Source organism: Mustela erminea, chromosome 14 (genome assembly GCF_009829155.1).
Source record: "Mustela erminea isolate mMusErm1 chromosome 14, mMusErm1.Pri, whole genome shotgun sequence".
Taxonomy (NCBI): Eukaryota; Metazoa; Chordata; class Mammalia; order Carnivora; family Mustelidae; genus Mustela; species Mustela erminea.
Genome location: NC_045627.1, coordinates 2,764,947 through 2,788,072, shown reverse-complemented (window position 1 = coordinate 2,788,072; position 23,126 = coordinate 2,764,947). Strand labels below are relative to the sequence as shown.

The following is a 23,126-nucleotide window of genomic DNA, read 5'->3' as shown; positions in this document are numbered from 1 at the left end:
CTTACAGAGTCACTCACTTACAGACTTACAGAGTCTGTTTACAGAAAACAAAATCTGGACACAGATGGCCAGTTTTGTCATGACAAATTTGCAACCATTTGTCCAGCAAATCAATTTTTATTTTGTACTTATAGATTTTCAGTTAAATTTCCAAATTCTGTTACGATTTCACTTTCCTCATTTACATTGTTTATTCATCCAAACGTGTTTATTGAGTTCCTACCTAATGTGTCATGGGCTAGGCGATTGATTATATATTGGTGAAGAAAACAAAAGCTGACTGCCTTTTTGGAGTTAATGATAAGGGAGAGATCAAGAGACATTTAACATGTACATAACTAAGTTAATAAGGACTTATTGTGGTAAGGACAATAAAAGAAACAAACATGATGAAAGAATGTCTATTATTACTGATGCATGTTAGAGAAAATAATGTTCATCTCCAAGACCTAAGATATGGTGGGGGATCAACCATATAGAAAAACTTTGGGGATGCAGTGTGGTTGAGGAAAATTCCTGCCTGAAGTCCCAAAATATTTCTTTGAATGGTAAATATTAAAGTTAAAAATGAAATTAAAAATAGGAAGATATTTTTTCAAGCATATAGAATAAAAACAAACTACATTTGGTCATACCACAAAGATACTACTAATGAAGTTATTTCTTTCTTTCTAGTTTTGTCCCATGCCAGCTTTAGTAAAATTCATATTACTCCTTGACTACTACTCTTCTGCTCTTGTCTTTCTTCTTTCTCTTCCTTCTACTCTTCCTTTTTATTCTTACATATTTAAGATTGATCTAATTTTAATTTCTTCTCATTTAAAGCCACTCTTGAAGGGGCGTCTGGGTGGCTCAGTTGTTGAGTTTCAGCTCAGGTCATAATCTTTTCATTTCTGGGATCCAGCCCAGAGTGGGCACAGAGCCCACTCCCTGCTCTGTGCCCAGCAGGGAGTCTGCTTGAAAATTCTCTGCCTCTGCCCATCACTCCCTTTCTCTCTCTCTCTCTCTCTCACACATACACACACACTCTTTCTTTCTAAAATAAACAAATCTTTAAAACAATAAAGCTACTCTTGGATATTTTAAGTTTTTGTTGCTGTTGTGAATGAGGTCTGGTCTCTATGTTCCTTTTCATAATCTACGTAGTCTTGATGTTTCACTGTAGAGAAATTTTAAACAGAGAAAATTCTAAGGAGTAAATAAAAATCTCTCACAGTATGTTATCTGGTTAATATTTGCAGCATATTTCAGGTTTATGTTTATATTTATAAAATCAAACATTTTTGTTGGTCATACGTAATGATTACATTTTGTAACTATCATTTACTTATGTAAAAGAAATTATTGAGTTTTTCTATATGTAGCTTGTATATGCCATTATCCATTGTATCTAATTACTAACACTTTTAATCAAATGCTTTATCTTCATCTATTGAAATAATTGTTATTTTCATATTTCACCAATTGATGAATAAGAGTAGATTTATGTATTTTTTTGGAACAGGAATGCCCGTGTGTTCCTGGAACAGAATTTATCTATTCATGTTATGTTGCTTCTATTTATTTTGTGTCAATTTACATACATACAATACAAAATTTACTACAACGGCTCATTCCATATGCCTTATATATCAAAATTCTTCCTCTACTTATGAGAAGATCCTCTGGTAGAAAATAATAATTCTTCCATTTTCATCACTTTCTTTCAAGGATTGTTATTTCTTTGACTTTTCCATATCTCACTCTGAAGTCCACTTATATGACATTTAAAACATAATTTTATACTTTTAGCCATTTAAATAACAGAATTGTATAGAATTCACTATTATGAAGAGTGGTGTGATAGAAAATGTTTATCTGTTGATTGTTCAGAGCAACAACAAAAAGTAGCCATAATTTGTAACATTCGTTTGCTTCCATGGGGATGGGAGGAGCCCCAGGCAGCGGTGCAGCAACGGCGGGGGGCGGGCGTGGTGGGCGGGACCATCGTGCGCGCCAAGGGGGCAGGGCAGCGAAACGCCGCAGAGGCCTGGGGCACAGGGCCGCATCCGATCGGCGGCAGCTGAGGTAAGGGGTACAGGGTGAGGGACACAGCAGGGTGGCAGGATGCATGTGGCTGTAGCAATGTGGAGGAAGTGCGGGGAGGGGGGCGGATATTCAGGGCGGAAGTAGCGGTAACATGCCTGGCAGCGGGGAGGCAACGGAGCAGGGGGGAGGGGTAAGCCATCAGGCAGTAGTTGGGGGTTGGGGGCAGGACAAGCCGGGCGTTAGCGGTAGACAACGTCAGGGCGTGGTGGGCTGGGCTGAATAAGCCTGAGGGGTTTGCAGCCGGGAGAGAAAACTGAGGTAGGGGGACGGGATCACGGAGGAGGGAGCAGGGGTCACCAGAGGCGGGAAGGGGCAGGCAGTAGTCGTACAGGGAGGGGTGGGAGCTGCGTGGCACCCGAGCGGGGCAGCCATGTGGCACCTCTGGGGGATGGGTAGAATCTAGGCAGCAGAGGGGTGAGGGGATGGGAGCAGCCCCAGGCAGCAGTGCGGCGACGGCGGGGGGCAGGCGTGGTGGGCGGGACCATCGTGCGCGCCAAGGGGGCAGGGCAGCGAAACGCCGCAGAGGCCTGAGGCGCAGGGCCGCAGCGGATGGGCGTCAGCTGAGGTAAGCGGGGCAGGGTGAGGGCACAGCAGGGTGGCAGGATGCATGTGGCTGTAGCAATGTGGAGGAGGCGCGGGGAGGGGGGCGAATATTCAGGGCGGAAGTAGCGGTAACGTGCCTGGCAGCGGGGAGGCAACGGAGCAGGGGGGAGGGGAAGCCGTCAGGCAGTAGTGGGGGGTTGGGGGCGGGACAAGCCGGGCATTAGCGGATCGTCAACGTCAGGGCGTGGTGGGCCGGGCTGCATGGGCCTGGGGGTTTGCAACTGGGAGGCAATACTGAGGTAGGAGGCCGCGATCACGGAGGAGGGAGCAGGGCTCACCAGAGGCGGGGAAGGGAACATACAGTAGTGGCACAGGGAGGGGTGGGAGCTGCTTGGCACCTGTGGGGGATGGTCGGAATCTAGGCGGCAGCAGAGGGGGTGACGGGGTGAGGGGGTGAGGGGGTGGGAGCAGCCCCAGGCAACGGGGCAGCAACAGTTAGGAGGGGGTGGTGGGCGGGCCCATCGTGCACGTCAAGGGGGCGGGGAGGCGAAGTGCAGCAGAGGCCTGGGGCACAGGGCTGCAGCGGAGTGGAAGCAGCTGAGGTAAGGACAGGGGTGTATGTGGGCGGTAGCAATGTGGTGGAAGCACGGGGAGGTGGTAGGTAGGACGCTAGTAGCACGGTAATGTGGCTGGCAGCGGGGAGACAACGGAGCCAGGGGAGAGGGAAGCAGCTAGGCGGTGGTGGTGGGTGGAGGGGGGGGACCAGCCTGGCATCATCGGGAGGCCAGTGTTTTGGCGTGGTGAGCAGGGTAGCAGGGCTGCAAGGGTGCCAGGAGGTGTCAGAGAGGTGAAAACGCTCAGGTATGGGGGCGGGACCAGTGGGGGAGAGAGCTGGGGTCACCAGAGTCGGGGGAGGGGGCAACCAGTCAGTAGTGGTGCAGGGAGGGGTAGTGGCCGTGGGTCGGGAGCTGTGTGTCATCTGAGGGGGTCAGCAGTGTGGCACCTGGAGGGGTTGGGTGGAGTAGAGGCTGCAGGGCAGCATAGGGAGGGTGGACCAGCCCTGAGGCAGCAGCACAGAGACAGCTTGGCTGGCTTGCTGGGCCTGCTCATAGTGCTTGCCAACGAGGCGGGGAAGCGAAGCGCAGCAGAGGCCGGGGCACAGGACAGAGGCCACCCGGCACTGAGGGGGCCTGTGGGGGGGCACAGCTGGGTGGCAGGGGTGCATTTTTGGGGAGCAGCAAGCTGGTAACCGCGCCGGGGTTGGTGGACGTGCTGGGCAGCCACATGCTTGGCAGCCAGGAGGCATCGGAGTGGGGGGAGGGGAGTAGCTAGGCCGTAGTGTCCTTGGGGGTGGGCAGGACTAGCCGTATATGAGCGGGGTGTCAATGTCATGGTGTGGTGGGTCAGGCAGCGAAGCAAGGGCTTGGCTTTGCTGGGCTTGGTGCATGTCTACAGGGCAGGACTACTGTTAGCAGCAGCGTGGACCCAGGGTAGCAGTGGAGAGGCAATGGTGGTTGTAAGTGGGGGCGCTGTGGACGGTGGTGCAGCGTGGTGGGAGCGGCTCACGTTGTGGGGGCAGCCTGGTGGTACCAGTGCGGGGAAGGTGGAGTAGGACTCATGGGGCGGCAGCAGCGGGGCAACAGGGGTAGGGAATCGGGAAGGGTCCAGAGTGGGGGACAGGGGTAGCATCGAGGTGGTAGCTGCAGGGAGGGGTGGGCAGGAATAGCAGGGGGGCAACGTGGCAGGTGGGGCAGTCATGCAAGTCAACAGGGCAGGGCTATGAAGACCAGCAGCTGCAGAACACAGGGAAGCAGCAGGACATAGGGTAAGAGTGGGACCCAGGGTGGCAGCAGATCAGAAGCAGGGTAGTGGTAAGGGGGCAGTGACGGCGAGGGGCAGGGGATTGGTAGTGGGGGTGTGGGGAGAGCAGATGGGGGTGGTATCAGCAATGTGGTGGGGCATCAGGACAGTAGTGAGCATGGTGGTGGGCAGGGTGGGCTGCACGGGTGCATGTGGGGTGGCAGGCAGTTGGTGGTGGCATGCGGAGAAGGGGGGACAGAACCATCTGGGAGGCAGCGGCACAGCAACTGCACAGGTAGGGCACGAAGGGCAGGGTAGGGCCTCAGTGCCTGTCAATGGGGCTGGACAGTGAAGGTCAGCAGTGGCCTCGGGCACAGGGCAGCAGCTTAGCTGCAGCAGTGGTGGTAAGGTGGACAGTATGAGGGGTGTGCTGCAGAGGGCAGGGTCACGAGGCGGGGGCACCCAGGCAGTAGCAGCATTGGGAGAAGGCTGGGATGCGTGGGGCGGCAGCAGCAGGTCAACAGGGAGGAAATCTGGAGGCACTGGAGCAGGGGTGGGGGACCGACAGGGGGGAGAAGTTCGGGGGTGTTTGGTGGGACCAGCAGGGCAAGAGCATCAGGTTAATAGCTGTGTGGGCAGGGAAGGGGCTCTGCACAGCCGTGGCAGCAAGGGGACAGTATGCAGTGAAGAAATGGTGGGGGGTGGGCAGTGAGCAGCAGTGATTTGAGGAAGGCAGTGACTTGAGATGGCAGCAGGTGGGGAGGCAAAGCAGGGAGGCGAAGCGGGGAGGGATTGGCCTGGATGTGGTTGGGATGGACCAGTGGCACAGCAGCCACATGGCAATGGCACAGCATGGCTTGGGGGCTGGGTGGGGCAGTGGAGATGGGCAGGAGCAGGGTGACCACGGTAGCAGTGGTGGTGCTGTTGGAAACACAGGCACCAAGTCAGTAGAAGCACTGGAGGGTGGCGCAGCAGGGTGGCAGAGTCCTGGTGGGTGCACAAGGGAGCAGTAAGGGCACTGGGGGTGGCACAGTGGGGTGGCAGTGGTACAGGGTGTGGGGACCAGTCAGGTGGCAGAAGCACAGGTCAGGGGGCAGTGATTTGGTAGCAGCGCAATCAAATGCTTTTTCTGCATCTGTTGAGATGGTCCTATGATGTTGATCCTTCGTTTTGTGAATGCAGCACATTAGTTTGATTTGTGGATGTTGAGCCGCCGTTGCGTCCCTGAAATAAATCTTACTGGATCATACTTCTTCCTGTATTGTAGAATTAGGTTTGCAGGTATTTGGGTGAGGATTTTTATGTTTATGTTCATCACAGATACTAGTCTGTAATTTTCTTGGAGCGCCTTGGGAGGTTTTGATACGGGCCATGCTGGGCTCCTAAAATGAGGTGGGGCGCATTCCTTCCTCTTGTTTCTCTGGCAGAGTTGGGGAAGGATTGGTATTCATTTTTGTCTGTGGATGATTTGTAGAATTCACCAGTGAAACCATGGGGTCCTGTACTTTTGCTTGTTGGAAGTTTTTGATTTCTTATTCATTTTTCAAATTAATTTATTTATTTTCAGCATAACAGTATTTATTATTTTTTCACCATACCCAGTGCTCCATGCAATCCGTGCCCTCTGTAATACCCACCACCTGGTACCCCAACCTCCCACCCCTCCACCACTTCAAACCCCTCAGATTGTTTTTCAGAGTCCATAGTCTCTCATGATTCACCTCCCCTTCCAATTTACCCCAACTCCCTTCTCTCTATGACCCTGCAATTGATTTTTTATTTAATCTCTCTACTGCTCATTGGTCTGTTCAGATGTCTGTTTCTTTAGGATTCGATCTTGGCAGGTTGTATGTTTCTGGAAATGTATCCTTTTCTTTTGGATTATCCAGCTTCATCTTGTTGGGGTGTAATTGTTCATAGTACATTCTTATGAGTCTTTGCATATCAATGGTTTCAGGGAACATCTCTTTCATTTCTGATGATGAGTCCTCTTTTTTTTTTTTTTTTTAGCTTGAGTGGCTGAGACTCTGTCAGCTTTGTTCTTTTCAAAGAACCAGCTCTTTGTTGATCTGTTATTGTTCTTGTTGGTTTTTTTTCCATTTATTTATTTTCAGCATAACAGTATTATTATTTTTTCACCACACCCAGTGCTCCATGCAATCCGTGCCCTCTATAATACCGAACACCTGGTACCCCGACCTCCCATCCCCCCCGCCACTTCAAACCCCTCAGATTGTTTTGGAGAGTCCATAGTCTCTCATGATTCACCTCCCCTTCCAATTTACCCCAACCCCCTTCTCTCTAACTCCCCATGTCCTCCATGATTTTTGTTATGCTCCACAAATAAGTGAAACCATATGATAAATGACTCTCTCTGCTTGACTTATTTCACTCAGCATAATCTCTTCCAGTCCCGTCCATGTTGCTACAAAAGTTGGGTATTCATCCTTTCTGATGGAGGCATAATACTCCATAGTGTATATGGACCACATCTACTTCATCCATTCATCCGTTGAAGGGCATCTTGGTTCCTTACACAGTTTGGCAACAGTGGCCATTGCTGCTATAAACATTGGGGTACAGATGGCCCTTCTTTTCATGACATCTGTATCTTTGGGGAAAATAGCCAGGAGTGCAATGGCAGGGTCATAGGGAAGTTCTATTTTTAATTTCTTGAGGAATCTCCACACTGTTCTCCAAAGAGGCTGCACCAACTTGCATTCCCACCAACAGTGGAAGAGAGTTCCCCTTTCTCCACATCCTCTCCAACACATGTTTCCTGTCTTGCTAATTTTGGCCATTCTAACTGGTGTAAGGTGATATCTCAATGTAGTTTTAATTTGAATCTCCCTGATGGCTAGTGATGATGAACTTTATTTAAGTTCTGATGTGTACCTTCTACTAACTTTGGACTTTATTTGTTCTTTTCTGTTTCCTTGAGGTATCAAGTTAGGTTGCTTATTGGAGATGTTTCTTGTTTCTTGAGTTAGGCCTGTATCACTATAAACTTTCTTCTTAGAACAACTTTTTTTTTTTTTTAAGTTGGCTCTAAGGGCTGCCTGTGTGGCTTGGTCTGTTAGGTGTTGGTCTTTGGCTCAAGTTATGAATTTAGGGTCCTGGAATTGAGCCCTGCATGAGGTCCCTGGTCAGCACGGGGAGCCCCTTTCTCCCTCTTCTACTGCCTGCTGCTCCTTCCACCTTGCTCAGTCTGTCTGTCTCTCTCTCCCACTCTGTGTCAAATCAATAAATGACATCTTTAAAAAAATAAAGTGAGATCTATGCCCAGTGTGGGGTTGAAACTCAAAACCACAAGATCAGGAGTCACAGAGCTCCACCGACTAATCGACTAGACTAATCGACTAATCGGGTGCCCCATTTTAGAACCTGTTTTACTGAATTCTGTGAATTTTGTTTCATTGTATTATTTTTTCATTTACCTCAAAGTATTTCTGTGTTCCTATTTTGGTTTGCCCATGAACCCAATTGGTTGTTCAGTAGCATGTTGTTTAGTTTCTGTGTTTATGAATTTCCAGTTTTCTTCTTGGAATTGATTTCTAGTTCTATACCACTGTGGTTGGAAAAGATGGTTGATTTGATTTCAGTCATCATTTGGGAAAATTCTAGGCTTCTGGAATTTATTGACTTGTCTTGTGGCCTTACATATGACCTAAGGTGGAGAACGTTCTAGGGGCACTTGAGAGGAGTATATTCCATTTTCTGCTTTTGGGTGGAGGGTTCTGTGTGTATCTGTCAAGTCCATCTAAATAACGGGTTGTCTGAGGCTGATGTTTCCTTTGTGATCTTCTGTCTGGATGGGGGATCATTGAGAGAAGTGTGAGGTATTAAAGTTCCCTATGGTATTGGTGCTGATTGTTTCTCTTAGGTTTGTTCATATATGCTCTACATATTTAGTTGCTCCATGCTGGGTGGGTAAATATTTATGTTGCATCGTTTTACTGCATTAATTCCATTATCAGTTGTAATGCCCTTCATTGGCTCTTGTTACAGTGTTTGGATTTTTTCTTGTTCTACTCCATTGGACTGAAAATAAGAAGATCATCTGTTAGTTCTGCAGCCATGAACAAAGCACACCCCTGCTCTAAGTTTGGTTTTCTTTTTTTTTCCTCTGTAAATTAACACAATAAATTCTTCTCCCATGACCATATCCTGACTCCAATACGAGAATGTGTATAAAAGTGCTTTATAAACTAGTAGGAGATACTGCCCAATTATGAAAGTGATTGTGCAACCACCAATGTTCAGGATAAGATTTTTTTTTTATTTTTTTATTTTTTTTAAAGATTTTTATTTATTTATTTATTTGACAGAGAGAGATCACAAGTAGGCAGAGAGGCAAGCAGAGAGAGAGAGGAGGAAGCAGGCTCCCTGCTGAGCAGAGAGCCCGATGTGGGACTCGATCCCAGGACCCTGAGATCATGACCTGAGCCAAAGGCAGTGGCTTAACCCACTGAGCCACCCAGGCGCCCCAGGATAAGATTTTTAAGGACATATTTATTTATTGTAGAGACAGAAAGAGTGCACAAGCATATGCTAGAGAAGGGAGGGTCAGAGGGAGAGAGGGTATCCTCCAGCAGCATCCCCGCTGAGTGTGGAGCCTGGTGCAGGGATCTCTCCCAGGAGCTTGGGTTCTTGATTTGAGCCAAAATCAAGAGTCAGCTGCTTAACTGACTGTGCCACCCAGGTACCTCCAGAATAAGATTTTTTACAACATTTTTTGAGGGCTTACGGTACCCCCAGAATAAGATTTTTTATAACATTTTTTGAGGGCTTACTCTCATAGGTACTATTCTAAGTGATTTCTATTTCACTCAATTCTAAAAACTATTTTTAAATTTAAATAGAAGCTATGCTAAAAGCAAATATTCATAATATCCTCAGAGGTGGGCAGACAGGCAGAAAAGAGGTTAAGTAGGGGCACTGGGGTGGTTCAGTCATTGAAGCTTCTGCCTTTGGCTCAGGACATAATCCCAGGTTCCTGGAATCTAACCCCAGGTCAGGCTCCCTGCTCAGTGGGGAGTCGTCTTCTCCCTCTCCCTCTGTCCCTCCCCCTGCTTATGTCCCCCCTGCTTATGCCCCCCCGACTCTCAAATAAATAATTAAATTAAAAAGGTAAGTTACTTGCTCAGTGTCATGATAAATGTTAGAACTAGATATAGTCCTGAGTGTGTGACCCTGAAGAATGTGTTCTTTACTTTTTACATTTACCAAAAAATACCTAGCCCTCAAAATACCATAGATTAAATTAGTTTCCCCTTTCTCCATACATTGAGTATCAGAAGATGCTATAATTCCAGGACCCTGGCTGCCTGGGTCAGTGGAGTGTCTGACTCTTGATGTCCGGGTTATGAGTGTAAGCCATATTGGGGGTACAGATTACTTAATTGAAAAAAAAGATGCTATATTTGGGTTTGTTTTCTTTTTCCGTTTTGACCCCTTCACCCATTTCTCCCACCTCCATCCCCAAACTTCTGCCACCCCCCATCTGTGAGCTCATATTTTTGTTTTTGTTTTGTTTAAGGTTCTACATGTGATTTCTAGTATTTGTCTTTCTGTCTGGCTTGTTTTACTTAGCATAATGCCTTGAAGGGCCACCATGTTGTAAATCAAAAGATTTCATCCTTTATTATGGCTGAGTAGAATTCCACTGTGTTTATCGACCACAGTTTCCTTATTCATTCATCCACTGATGGCATTTAGGTTGTTTCTTTATTTTCACTGTTTTAAATAATCCTGCAGTGTACACAGGGGTGAATACACCTTTGTGAGTTAGTATTTTATTTCCTTCAGATAAATACTCAGAAAGGGAATTGCTGGCTCCTTTGGCAGTTCTGTTTCTCATTTTTTGGAGGAACTTCTGTACTGTTTTCCATAGTGGCCGCATCCTTTTATACTCCTAGTAATGGTGCACTAGAGTTTTCCTCTACTCCACATCTTCACCAAAACTTGCTATTTCTTGTGTTTTTTTTAATCTTTTTTTTTTTTTAAAGATTTCTTTATTTGACAGAGATTGCAAGTAGACAGAGGCAGGCAGACGGAGAGGAGGAAGCAGGCTCCCTGGTGAGTAGAGAGCCCTATGTGGGGCTCGATCCCAGGACCCTGAGATCATGACCCAAGCTGAAGGCAGAGGCTTTAACCCACTGAGCCACCCAGGTGCCCCAATTTCTTGTGTTTTTGATAATGGCCCTTCTGACAGGTGTGAAGTGGTGCCTCATTCTGGTTCGATTTGCATTTCCCTGACGATTAATGATGTTGAGCATCTTTTCGTGTTTGTGTAGACCATCTGTATTTCTTCTTCAGGAAAATGTCTATTTGGATCTGCTGGTGTTACATTAGATTACTTGTGGAGTTTTGGTGCTTTTGTGTGTTTTGTTTTGTTTTGCTGTTGAGTTGCATGGGTTCTTTATATTTTAAATATTAACCCCTTACTGGATATATAATTTACAAATGTTTTACCTTACGTTACCTTTTTATTTTGTTGATGGTTTCCTTTGTTGTTTGGACATTTTATAGTTTGATGTAGGCCCACACTTTACTTCTTTGTTTTTACTTTGGTATCAGCTTAAAAGAACCACTACCAAGACCTATGTCAAGGACCTTACCAAACCCTGTGTTTTCTGCTACAAGTTTTATAGTTCCAGGACTTATATTCAAGTATTTGACCCATTTTGAGTTAAATTTTGTATATGGTGTAAGAGAATGGTGTAGTTTTGTTCTTTTGCATGTGGCTCTCCAGTGTTCCCAGCACCATTGATGACAGAGACTGTTTTTTCCCCCTTGTTTATTCTTGGCTCCTTTGTCATAAAGGTCCCGGACCTTTAAACGGACTATAGATGTGTGTGTTTATTTCTGGGCTCTCTCCTGTCTTCTGGTGATGTGTGTGTTTGTTTTTATGACAATGCTAGATTGTTTTGATTCTCAAGCTTTGTCATTAGTGTGAAATGAGCAACTGCAATGCCTTTAGTATGGTTCTTCTTTCTCTAGATTGCTCTGGTATTCAGAGTCTTTTGTGGCATCATACAAATTTTTAGGTCCTTTTGTTCTCTTTCTGTGAAAAATGTCCTTAGAATTTTGATAGGAATTACAACGTAGATGGTTTAGGGAAGTATGGACATTTTACCACTATTAATTCTTCTCACCCATGAATATGTGATAACTTTCGGTTTATGTGTGTTGCCTTCAGTTTCTTTCCTTACTGTCTTGTAGTTTTCATTATACAAGATTTTACCTCTTGGTGAAGTTTATTCCTGGGTATTTTATTCTTTTTGATGCAACTTAAGGTGGGATGATCTTCCTAATTTATTTTCTGATGATTCGTTATTAGTGTATAGAAATGCAGTAGGTTTGGGGGTAGTGATATTGTATCCTGTCCCTTTACTGAATTTAGTCATAGTTTGAACAAGTTTTCACTGGCTTCTTTGAGGTTTTCCTTATATTCTGTATCATCTGCAAATAGTGACCATTTTACTTTTTTCTTTCCAGTTTTGATGCCTTCTGATTATCTTCTTGCATAATTGTTCTGCCTTGGATTTTTAATATTGTGTTCAGTAAAAGCGGAAAGGAAAAAGTGACAGTGTTCCTAACTTCAGCAATCGTAGAGGAAATAGAAAGAGCTAAAACTTTTCAGTATGGGATGTGACGTAATCTGTGTGGTTGTCGCATATGGCCTTTTTTTTTTTTAAAGATTTTATTTATTTATTTGAGAGAGAGAGATCACAAGTAGGCAGAGAGGCAGAGAGGGGTGAAGCAGATTCCCTGCTGAGTAGAGAGCCCAATGCGGGGCTTGATCCCAGGACCCTGGGATAATGACTTGAGCTTAAGGTAGAGGCGTTAACCCACTGAGCCACCCAGGTGGCCCATATATGGCCCTTTTGGTGTTGAGGTATGTTCCTGGTCTACGTGCTCTGTTAAGAATTTTGATTGAAAACAGATATTAAAGTTTGTCAAATTCTTCCCTGCTTCTCAAATGATCACATCATTTTTATTCTTTATTTTGTTAATGTGCTATATCACTTTGATCGATGTGCTCCTGTAAACCATCGTTGCATTCCTGCAAGATCCCACTTGATCATAGTATATGATCATCTCAGCATATTGGTGAACTTGGGTTTTTAGTATTTTGTTGAACGTTTTTGCATCTATAGTTATCAGGGATATTGGACTGTAAGATTCTTTTCTTGGGGTGTCCTCATTTATTTTTGTATCAGGGTAATGTTGGCCTCAGCAAGTGGGTTTAGAAACTTTCTCTTCTGTTTTTTGGAAAAGCGGGCAAAGGACTGGTATGAATCCTTCCCTGAATGGTAGAATTTACCATGAAAGGCATCTGGTTCTGGAACTTGGTATTTTGGGAGGTTTTAAATGGCTGATATGATGAGTACTGGTGTTTTATGTAAGTATTCAATCACTAAAGATGAAACTGTTTCCATATCTTGGTGGTGGGAAGGATGAAGGGGAACGAGAGTCATGGGGGCCCAGCACTCAGAGGCTCCATCTGCCACTGCGGCTGTGCCATTCCTCTCAGATGCTGGCAGAGGAGGAAGGACGTGGTGGAAACACGGCAAGAGTGGTGGTGGCAAGAATGTGGGGTCCGAGAGACTGATGCATGGCCCTCCTGTCCCACCCATAGGGTATCAGACCGCCTACTGCCTGGCCAACAGCAACTCCAGCACGTTCACCACAATTGGAGATGGGAGCTATGGTGAGGTGATTCATGGCCACCGAGCTGGCCCCAGAGTCAGCGTACATCTTCAGGCTGATGATCAAGATGAGGCAGGGCTGGGGGAGCCCCTAGAGGCCACCATCATCACCACTGAGAAGCGAGGTAAGGTCAGAGGCCCAGGTCCGTTGTCCTGGTGATGTGGGAAGACAGCTGGGCCCAAGGCTTCCTGGGGCAGGGCTTGCAGGGTAGTGCATCTACATAGCCCGATATTTACCAGATAGGCAGGAATGTCCCTGGAGAGGAGGTTGTGTAACTGGATCAGGGTGGTTCTGAGTCACCATGTTGGAGGGAGGCTCCCTGAAGCCAGGTACTTTTTCTCTGATGTTCAAGAGCACATGGTCAGCTGAGCCAGGGGTTCCAAGACACGTTTCCTACCAAGCAATCCTAGGGAGATGTGTCTTCATGGATGGCGCTTCTGTTCCAAGCACTGGTAAGGTGCTTATTCATTGTCTTGGTTTATCCTCAGCCAATTTCTGGGGGAGAAAGTGCTCTGAGACCCAGTTCTACAGAAGACATGGGGCACAGACAGATTCAGTCATTTGCCAGGGACAGAGCTGTTGAGGCAGTGATGTGGACACCCTCCAGAGACACTGGACTCCCTGTTCCCACAGCAATCTGCTGTGAGTTCCCATCTCAGTGAGCTCCCGATATACCATCCAGCCTCATCCCGGGATCTGCCTCAGGGGGTTCCCTTCCCAGGGTCACTCCAACTACTATAGGCCCTTTTTATGCCACCTGACCTTGGAAGAACCGTAAGGGTTCCAGCTTAGGTCTGAGTCAGGACAGAGCAGGGGCAATCTGGAATGCAGAGCAGGCACTGAAGCCCCACTCTGAGGCTTCCAGGAGCCTGCGTGGCTCTCAGGGCAGCATGGTGCCTGCCATTTTCTGTGCTACCACCAGCCCACATGCATAGTTCCCGTAGAGTTCTGGCTTCAGAATGTGTGGCTCAGGGACTGCATCCCTGTTCTCTCCACATCCAGGGAGCAGGCTGTGCTTTGGCCCTGCTGAGGCCACAGGGTAGCACACAGGTAGTAGCTTGACTTGGCCTGTCCCAGGAGTGGTGTTGAGGGGAACATATGGCTCATTTACCTCCTGTGCTCTTGAACAGAGAGCCCCATCCATGCCCCAGAGCTATCTCCCTGGACTTTGGAGCAAATTCAAAACAACAAAATGAAAGGATCCAGGTTACATTTGGGCCCATTTACCTGCAGAGGTACTCTTGGTCTGTGGCTTGCTCATCAATGTCAAAGCAGGGCTCTTACTGGAGCACAGGTAGGCTGACAACCAGGCCTGCTTCAGGGTATCTGGAAATGTTGCCACTCTGGGAGAAACACATTTGCTCACTACTCAAGCGTTATTTGTGCTGTTATGCTTAATCCTGTTCTGACCCACCTGCGTACCATGAGAGGCTGAGTGCAATGCAGTGCCTGGAGTGTAGATTATGTTGGCTTCTCTATACATCTGTCCCTAGGGGTTATTCGGCTGGTGTGGAGGCGGTTAGGGAGCAGGTATTTGGGGCTGATGTGTCTTGCTTCCGAGGAGCCCCCTGTGTTTGAGCAGGAAGGCAGGGGGCTGCAGTCTGATCATCTGATCTGGCACCTGGGCCCACGTTGGTTACCACGGTGGTTGGGTTGAGGGGGAACACAGGGCCTGCCAGCCGGAGTCTGTAGTTCCTCAACTGCCTGTTGACAGCCTGCACCCAGGGCTCGGGGCACTGGAGCAGAGCCAGAGTCCCAGGGCCCAGGCAGATGCTCACAGGAAAGGACTGGGGCCAGGGAGGGAGGGAGGCAGGCAGGCCCATGCAGCCACGGAAGCCAGCCAGGTCACTGGGGGGCTGAAGCCCGGCTCTGTGCTCTGTGCTGCATTGGAGGGTTGGCATGTCTCAGGGCAAAAAGCACACAGTGGCAAGTCTGCCATCACCACAACCCTGAAGTAGACGGTGTGATGTGGCATGAACTCAGGCACCTGGGAGTGATGGGCGTGTCTCCTCATCCAGTCTACTTTCACATGCCTTAGGTCAGCACCTGGGCGTTGGACAGAGAGCAGCTAGCTAGGGTGCGGGAGTTCTTTCTGAGGAGGCTGGCAGGTGGAATGCTGCCCCGTGGCTGAGGTGGGCGGTGGGGGTAGAGACCAAAATAGCCGGCTAAGCGCTAAGGCTCAGGTTTTGTGCAAGGGGATTCTTGGAGACACCACAAAAGAAGAACCCCATCTGCATGTCTCTGCAGAAACCTTGGTTGGGTGCAAGGAGGGAGAAAGGGTGGGAAGGAGTATATTTGCTCTTTCCACCACTATGCGGGTTACCTTCTTCCAAAGAGATCCATTGAGGACATGGAACACAGAGGCCGAGCGACCTGGTGGACACCAGGAGAGGGTGTGCTGTGCAACTGGGGGAGAAAGGGCTAGACCTGCCTGACTATAGTGGATGCAAAGGGGGCACTGAACAGGTCTGTGGGCCTTGGGTAAGGCAGTGAGCTTCAGGGATTTTCCATTATCCAGGAAGCCTCCGTAAACACTGTTGCAAATCCTTTACAACCCCTCTGGTTTTCTCCTTGGGAGAAAATTCTAGAATCAGAAACCTTAGCTCAGAAGACATGAGTGTATTTGGCTTGGAGATACGGAAACTCATGGACTCGCCATGGCCTGGCGACCAGGATGCAGGTCTTGTGGCCTCTCTGCTTCCATGTTGATGTCTTGCCTTCTATGTTAGGTGAAAATATATCTCATTAAGTGTGTGTCCACAGGCCTTTTATCCCTACTTTGCCATTAAATGCCTGTGACTATACATGGTGATGTGTCTTGTGGGGTCATAGTGTCCGATCGTGAAAATTCTCAAACTCAGCTGGGTATGGATTTTCAGAACTCATGGAAAAGCTGCATTCAAGCCAAGCAAGCATTAGTAAAGGGGGACTGAGTGAGTTGAGGAACATGAGCCTACCTTTGTGACTCTTGTTTGAAACATTGCTGGTTCTTTAATATTTCTTCTTCCAGATTTAAGGAAACTGTATCTGAAAATATCCATGATCTACAGAAATGTGATGAAATATTTCTGTGGGAACAAATGGGAAAATTTAACTTCTCTCCCTTCCTGAACCCTCCATCATTCAGAAATTCTTAGGGAGAATTCTTTCTTCCAAGGTACTTAGGATTATTGGCATAAGTTCAGCACAAGCACCTTTTTCTTGTTAAGAGGACATGGCTGGAAACATTGGTTATTTTACCAAGGGATTGAGTGAAATGTCCAATTTGACAGTAATGTGTATAGACTCAGATAATGAACAGAAAATTTTCAGGAACTAAGGGTGACTTTGTGGAACCCCTTGGCAATAGCGGCTTCACACCTTGATGACACAGTGCTCAGGAGCCTTGCCAGATGAGTAGGGAATGTTACCTGTTGGCAGGTAGAGGAAACTCAGGATATTTGGGGGACCTCGAGAAGAGGAATCCACCGAAATCGACAGGTATTGCAGTCAAGTCTGATGGGAGTATTGCGCTTGCCTTTGGCCTGGGCACACTACTGAAATTTCACTCTAGAGAATCCTCATGAGAAGTTCCAGCACAGCAGAGTTTCAAAATCTGTATGGAACGGTCCGTCACTATGCCTGCCAGGCTTAGTTAGAATAGATGCTAAGAAACCAAGTGTGCTTGTGGCTGCCTCCTTGCATCTAAGAAACCATCCCAAATCTGTTGAACTGAAAGCCATCACCCATGTGGACTGGCACACGCTGCCACCACTGCCAGGCATTTCTGTGCCTCACAATGGGTCCCGTGAAGCTCTGAATCTGTTTAGTTCACAATCAGGTTTGGGGACCTCACTTTGTAGGGTGGCAGTGTTTATGGATTGGGAAAATCCTATCAGAACTATACCCAAAATCGTCCCAGAATCCTCTAGAAGCTGGCTGTTGTAGGGCTTGCCCTTTAGGTCAGTAGCATAGTCTCTGGTTAAGAGTGAAGCAACTTCGATCTCCAAGGTATAGGTTACATTCATATTGGGTGGTGATTAGTTGTTGGTTCTTTTATTTCTTTTTTTGAGTTCCAGGGTCCATGAGAGGCATGTCTTAGAAAGGAAAGACCAGAGGCTCATTTCAGCCAAAGAGAGTTGTGAAGAAAGAAAGGAAGCAAGACTAACAGAGTCACTCACATAGAGTAGAAAAGACATTGAGGAGGTAGAGTATATGCATATCTACAGTGGGAGTTCCGTGTCATTGAAGTTACAGGGTAGAGGAATGAGAATGCATGTCGTAGGTGAACGGAGATTCAAGGAGAAGTAAGCAACCCTAAGACGGGTCATGCAAAATGCAGTTGAAATAGGGTTTATGCAGATCTTCTGTTTGGGTTCTGGGAGCAGCAGAAACTTTATTTAGACTCCTGTCACTAGTTGCACATGGTGATTGACCTCTGGGCCATTTCCTGGCCCACGTCCTCCTGCTTGGGTCTGGCAAAGATATCATGGAACTCCCGGTAGCCAGTTGACCATGCATGTATCATCTGAAGTTCTGCCAGCAGCAATGATAAATCTTTAAATTTTGGGATTCTGTGGTTTTGGCCTCTTTGAGCTTGTGCTCTATGCTGGAAGGGAGGGGCATGCTTTCAGTTTTGTGTGACATTGTGCCTTCCCAAGTGCGGTTCCTGAGACCTCAACTAAATGCTCTCCCTGTTTTTACAGGTGGTGCTTTGAACCTCAGGTGACTTGACCTCGTTGGCAGCATCCAGCGCGTCTGGCCTCTGTCTCTTCAGTGCAGATTCAAGTGCAAAATACACAGGATTGTGACCTCTGTCATCTCCCTGGTGGATGCATATCACAGTCGTAAGTTGTCATGGTTCTGAACCTCCCGCCAGGGTTGAGGTTCAGGCTTTGACTTGGGTATCTTTTTTGCTGGCTTCTGTCTTTCTTCTGGAGGGAAAAATACCCTCTTCTTGTCGATTAACTTGGAGATGTACCCTTAACCAGAATGTTTAGAGTTTGCTGCTTGGGGAAGATGACTTAGTGGCACATATGGAGAAGGTTCTGCTAGTCCCTGCCCCACACAAAACTTCTGAACTCCAGGTTGCCTCTGGTAGCAGAATCCTGAGTTATTGCAGCCTGACCTTGTATAGACATTCTCTCAATGATCGACTTTCTGCCCACAGTTGCTTTATTGGGCCATTCATCTAGAGCAAAGAATCCCGGGCATCTTTACAAATGGATGTCTGAGTGGACTTCTGCACACATTCTCTCTCTCCATCTCTATCTCTATCTCTATGTTTCTTTTTGTGGGCGGAGTGGGAGATGCAGAGGATGAGAGAACCCTTCAGTACGCTCCCCATGCCTTCCATAGCCTGACCCAGGACTCAATCCCATAACCCTGACATCATAACTTGAGCCAAAGCAAAACATTGGTCCCTTAACTGATAGTACCTCACAGGCATTCCTGGACAGGCTTTGTCTTTATGGAAGGGTATGTAAGAAACCCCTCCTGTTCTAAAATCTTCCGAATCGGGGAGCATTTCCACATCTGCAGTGATCGTACACCCTCTCAGGCCCAGAGATACGTATCTGTTCTTTGTGGTGTAGAAAAGCGTTTGGCTCCCATGTTCTCATAGACGGGGAGGAAGCCCTCACTGCCTGATGTTTGATGCTGACGTGTTGAGGTTTTCTGCCCTGGTCCCAACAGGTCTTCCAAAGAACACCTTTGTAGAAGATGAAATTAATTTGCAAGCCCCCGGGTGGCACAGTTGGGTAAGAATCTGCCCTTGGCTGAGGTCAGGATCCCTGGAACCTGGGGGATCAAGCCCTGTATTGGGCACACTTCTCCATCTTCCTGGCTGCCCGACCCCGACTGTTCTTTCTCCCTCGCTAGCTCTGTCGATTTCCAATAAGTGACGTAAATAGAGATATTTCTAAGCATGTAATTAATTTGTAAATTTTTTGCACTTTGTGAGGACAATATTAGTAGAATTAAAGACGCACGAGAGGTAGATCACAAACCATGTGTTTGTTGAATCTTGTGGCTATTCATCCTTGCGATCTACCTACATGGATACGTTCATGTTTTTGTGAACATCCATCGATCGCCTTGTGTTCTGAGATTCTGAGTTCACCGTCGACTTGATGTTCTCATGGATCCCAGGCAGTGTATTTCCTGTGACCCCACTTGCTAGCAAGAGACAGTACCTGTGTCAGTTATGAGAGGTCGTAAAGGAAACGTCCCCCGTTCTTACTTGGCATAGTGTGCAGTGTTGTGAGACCCGCCTGTTCGGTGAGACTGTCTTTTATGCAAGTACTCCTGGATCCAAGCAGATGTGCTTGATTTCTAGCTTTTGGTTACTGGAATAGCCCATTCTGCATCCCTCAGAATGGGGCCCTGCTGTATGTGTTTGCAATGTCTGAGTTTGTATCTCAGAGTCAACCTGAGGAATTCCTTGGGAGGTAGTTGCCCAGTGATTCTCTGATGGGAGTGTCCGGGGAAGAATTTCCAGTCGTTGCTTTGGGATCAGTGTTTTCTCGGTGTGAGGGTGTCGTTGCTGGCTAGGGAGGAAGGGATATCTGAGCCCATTCCTTTGCTCATCAGACTGGGAGGATTTTCTTGTGTGCAAATCCTGCCAGGTCCATCCTGTGTTGGCTCCATGAGGAATGGGATTCCCATATGGGATGTCCTCGCATTCAGCCACAGCGATGATGGAGGGGGTCCCAGGGGTACCCGCACCTTCGCTCCCGTGTGAGGGATGAAGCACACTCTGAGATGGTAGCGGGACCCTCAGGCCTGAGCCCCACCTGAAGCTTCTCCCACCAGGATACAACGCTAGTGGCTCTCCCCGTGTGAGTTCTCTGGTGTTGGGAAAGGGCCCACTTCTGGCTGAAGGCTCTGCCTCAGTGACGGGAGACAAGGGGTTTGTACTGTGTGGTTTCTGTGGCGGTGAGCAAGGTGGGCACTCTGGGTATAGGCGGGGCCCCAGTGATGACAGACACAGGTTTCTCCACTCTGAGTTGTCTGGTGCCTCCAAATGTGAGAGCTGTGTCTAACGGCTCTTCCACGTTGACTGCATTTGTCGGGGTTGCCGCCGGTGTGGATCCTCGGATGCTGGCTAAGGGTGTGGCTGTCCTAAATGCTTTCCCCTGAAGATGACATTCAACTGGTTTCATTCTGTGGGAACGTGCCCATGGCCTTGAAGGGATGCATGTTGCTGTGAGCTCTTGTGCAGCAATCCCAGCACATGGCTTCTACCCCGTGTGAGGTCCTGGGCATGAAGAAGAGCAGAGCTCTCTGAAGCAAGGGTCTCCCACCTTCGTTCCATCCCTGAGGTGGGTCTCCAGTGGTCTTACTGTGTACAGATGTGAGCACTGCCCTGGAGTTGTTCCCCCCATGTGTGTCCTGTCTCCTTTCCTTGGAGAGTGAGTTCTCTGGTGTCTCCCAAGGTTAGAGCCCCGACTAAAGGCTCTCCCACCCTGGGGAGATGGGTGTGCTGCGATCCAGGATGAACGAGCTGTGATGTCCCTGGCACCAGGGACACATGGCTGAAGGCTCTTCCACATTGTCAGCAAATATGAGGCTTGACTTCCCAGGACACAACACAACCGAAGTGAGGTGAGGCACGTGAGACCTCTCCGTGCTGTGCTCCAGCATTGCCCGGGTTCCTGTGCAGTGGGAACCCTCTGCTAATGGGCAGAACAGGAGGGGCTGTGGCAGGATTGCACACTCATGTTCCTCCCTTCCTGACTCAATGCACACGTTCCAGCCCCTTCCTTCAGGAATGGTCGCTGCGAATACCCCTGCAAGCCACTTGTAGTCGGGTGCCGTGTTTCTCTCCGGAATTCAGATAGAAATTTTTACATGGTAGCCTCACCCCCACGTCAACTGCTGATTAAATTTTTGATGTTTCCGTTTCAAAGACTATATACCCGTGAGTCGTGCTGAAGCCACTGACTTTTCCAGACACTCGGGCGGCGGCTTGACTTGAGGCCCATTTCAGCCGAGAAATGAAACTCTTCAGGTCTCTGGTGGGACAGCCCGTATGCTCAGGGTCTTGGATGACAGGGGATTGTGGGGAATGCTTAGCGTAGCCCGTGTCCAGCTGTAGTGTGGAAGGCCAGGGTTCATGACCCTGAAGCTTCCCGTTGACTTGCAGAGAAGCAGACCTTTGAGATGCCCCCGCGTGGGTCTCCCTTCATCCTTTATAATAGGGAACGAATTGCCGTGAGCTCCTGGGTCTTGTACACAAAGAATGAGTCCCGGAACACTAGGTGAAAAAGTACTGAAGTGCTGTGTGGGGACTAACAGAACAGAAGGAGAAAAGGAAAGAGAGGGAGGGAGGAAGGAATACAAACAATGAAAAGATCATGCAGGGAAGGAAGGGAGGGAGGGAGGGAGAAAGAGAAACTGGTAGAGAGGCATTAGGGGAAAGAAGAAGTTTGAAAGTTGTGAGACAAACATCTGAGAGTTAAGATTTGAGCTTGATGGAGTCCTCTACTCAGGAGCATAAACCGGTTATAGGGTGTTGGTGATGATAATCTATGGACCAGATAAACCTGCGAGACAAAGAAAGTGAGGGTGGGATGCTGGGGAGTTTCAGAAGGGCAACGTCAACCACGTCAAGGACTGAAAGAGGGGCCACGTGATGGTTTGAGTGCAAGAATTACAGAAGGGTCCTGTCCTCAGAGGACACAGAATGTGCAGTGGGTGAGGTGAATGGAGTCAGAAGAGTTGACAGAAATGGGCCCGTGTTGCAGGGTTGTTTCCACAGGAGCCCTACAAGAGACAGGACTGATGTAGGAAAGAGGTTAGCATTCAAGACCGATGGTCAAGAAAGAAGTCTTGAGACGGCTTTGCTGGCAGGAGGTGATTTTTATTAAAGCACAGGGATACGACCCTTGGGTAGAAAGGGCTGCTTGCTGGGGTCGTGACGGTAGGCTGACTCTCTGGGATGGCATTGGGGGCGGTCAGGCAAAAGGGAGGTTTTGCAAGAACGTGGCAGGAGGACAGAGGACACCCAGGATACAGGAGGCTTTGCTCTTGTGAAGGGAAGGTGGTTTTTCCTGCTAGGAAGGCATGAATTGAAAGATGGTGTGGAGCTTCCTGGAGGAATGTTACCTTCCTCCTCTCCCAGGTCCTTCCCAAGGGACTGCAGGTTTGAAAAGAAACTCTGTCCTACGGATATTTCCTTCGGCCTCAGCCTCCCTCAGTGTCGTGGAGAGGAGGGAGATGTCAGGGCTTCAGGAAACGGAGATCCGGACCTCTGGCAGGTCGCTAGCCTCTCGTGAAGTAAGCCTCTTCCTGCAGAATCACGAGGACTTTGACAAACTGAGGGAGACTCCGGTCTTGCCAGGTTTTGATCTCCATCTGGGGAGAATCTGTTTTTTCCTTTTCTCAGCTTCATGTCAGTCAGAGCGCCTGAGGGATGTCCCCCGTATCACAGGTTGGGGGGCGGTGTGGCGTGCCAGCTCCTGCTTGGTGCTCAGCTAGCCTTCTCCCTCCTCGTGTGCCCCTGACCAGTGCAGAGCCTTGCGTGGTTAAGGTTGTTGAAGCAAGACAGTCTCATCTTCTGTAGCTTCTTCCTGCTGAATAGGGGCGCAGAGCTGTCCCTCCGCGTGGGTCGTTGAGGGACACTGAGGGAGGCTGAGGCCGAAGGAAATATCCGTAGGACAGAGTTTCTTTTGTCCCTCCGTGGGTCGTTGCTGGTCAGGTCGGGGAGGCCCAGCTGGGGGAGACCTCTGTTGTCAGAGTTGTCAAAGGAAGAGGCCGCTAAGCGCAGGGGAGAACTTGTGACTGGATCATCCTGAGCGGAAAGGACCATCTGTCCTCTGGAACTTACTGCAGTGAAGGGTTCCTGGCACCACCTGCAGAGATGGGGTGGGGGCTGGGAAACAACACAATGGGGTTAGAAGAAGAAAGAGAAGGAGAATCCCCATGAAGAGTCCTCTGATAGTGGGTGAGAACCCTCCCCAGGCCAAGAGCTGAGCCAGTCCTTAAGGAGAGGGATCCTT

The 23,126-nt window shown here is 48.2% G+C and overlaps 1 protein-coding gene across 11 annotated transcripts in view; it reads left to right on the top strand.

The window, feature by feature from the left end:
- Nucleotides 1-1,926: 1,926 nt before the first annotated feature.
- The window catches only part of LOC116573214 (protein sidekick-1-like), a 53,483-nt gene continuing 32,283 nt past the window's right edge, over nt 1,927-23,126 (top strand). For 4 of the 11 annotated variants that reach the window (XR_004278652.1, XR_004278651.1, XR_004278650.1 and 1 more), the window contains exons 1-3: nt 1,927-2,067; nt 13,076-13,270; nt 17,832-17,972. Coding sequence is in view for 3 of the 11 variants with exons in the window: in XM_032313153.1 (XP_032169044.1) it covers nt 12,808-12,838; nt 13,076-13,270; nt 16,157-16,257 (327 nt within the window). In the remaining 8 variants the exon portion in view is untranslated. Of the gene's footprint in view, nt 2,068-2,123; nt 2,347-2,403; nt 2,654-12,729; nt 12,839-13,075; nt 13,271-15,481; nt 15,590-16,156; nt 16,304-17,831; nt 18,266-23,126 lie in introns of those variants that run through there. The other 7 variants (XR_004278654.1, XM_032313153.1, XR_004278649.1 and 4 more) reach the window with 7 other exon arrangements.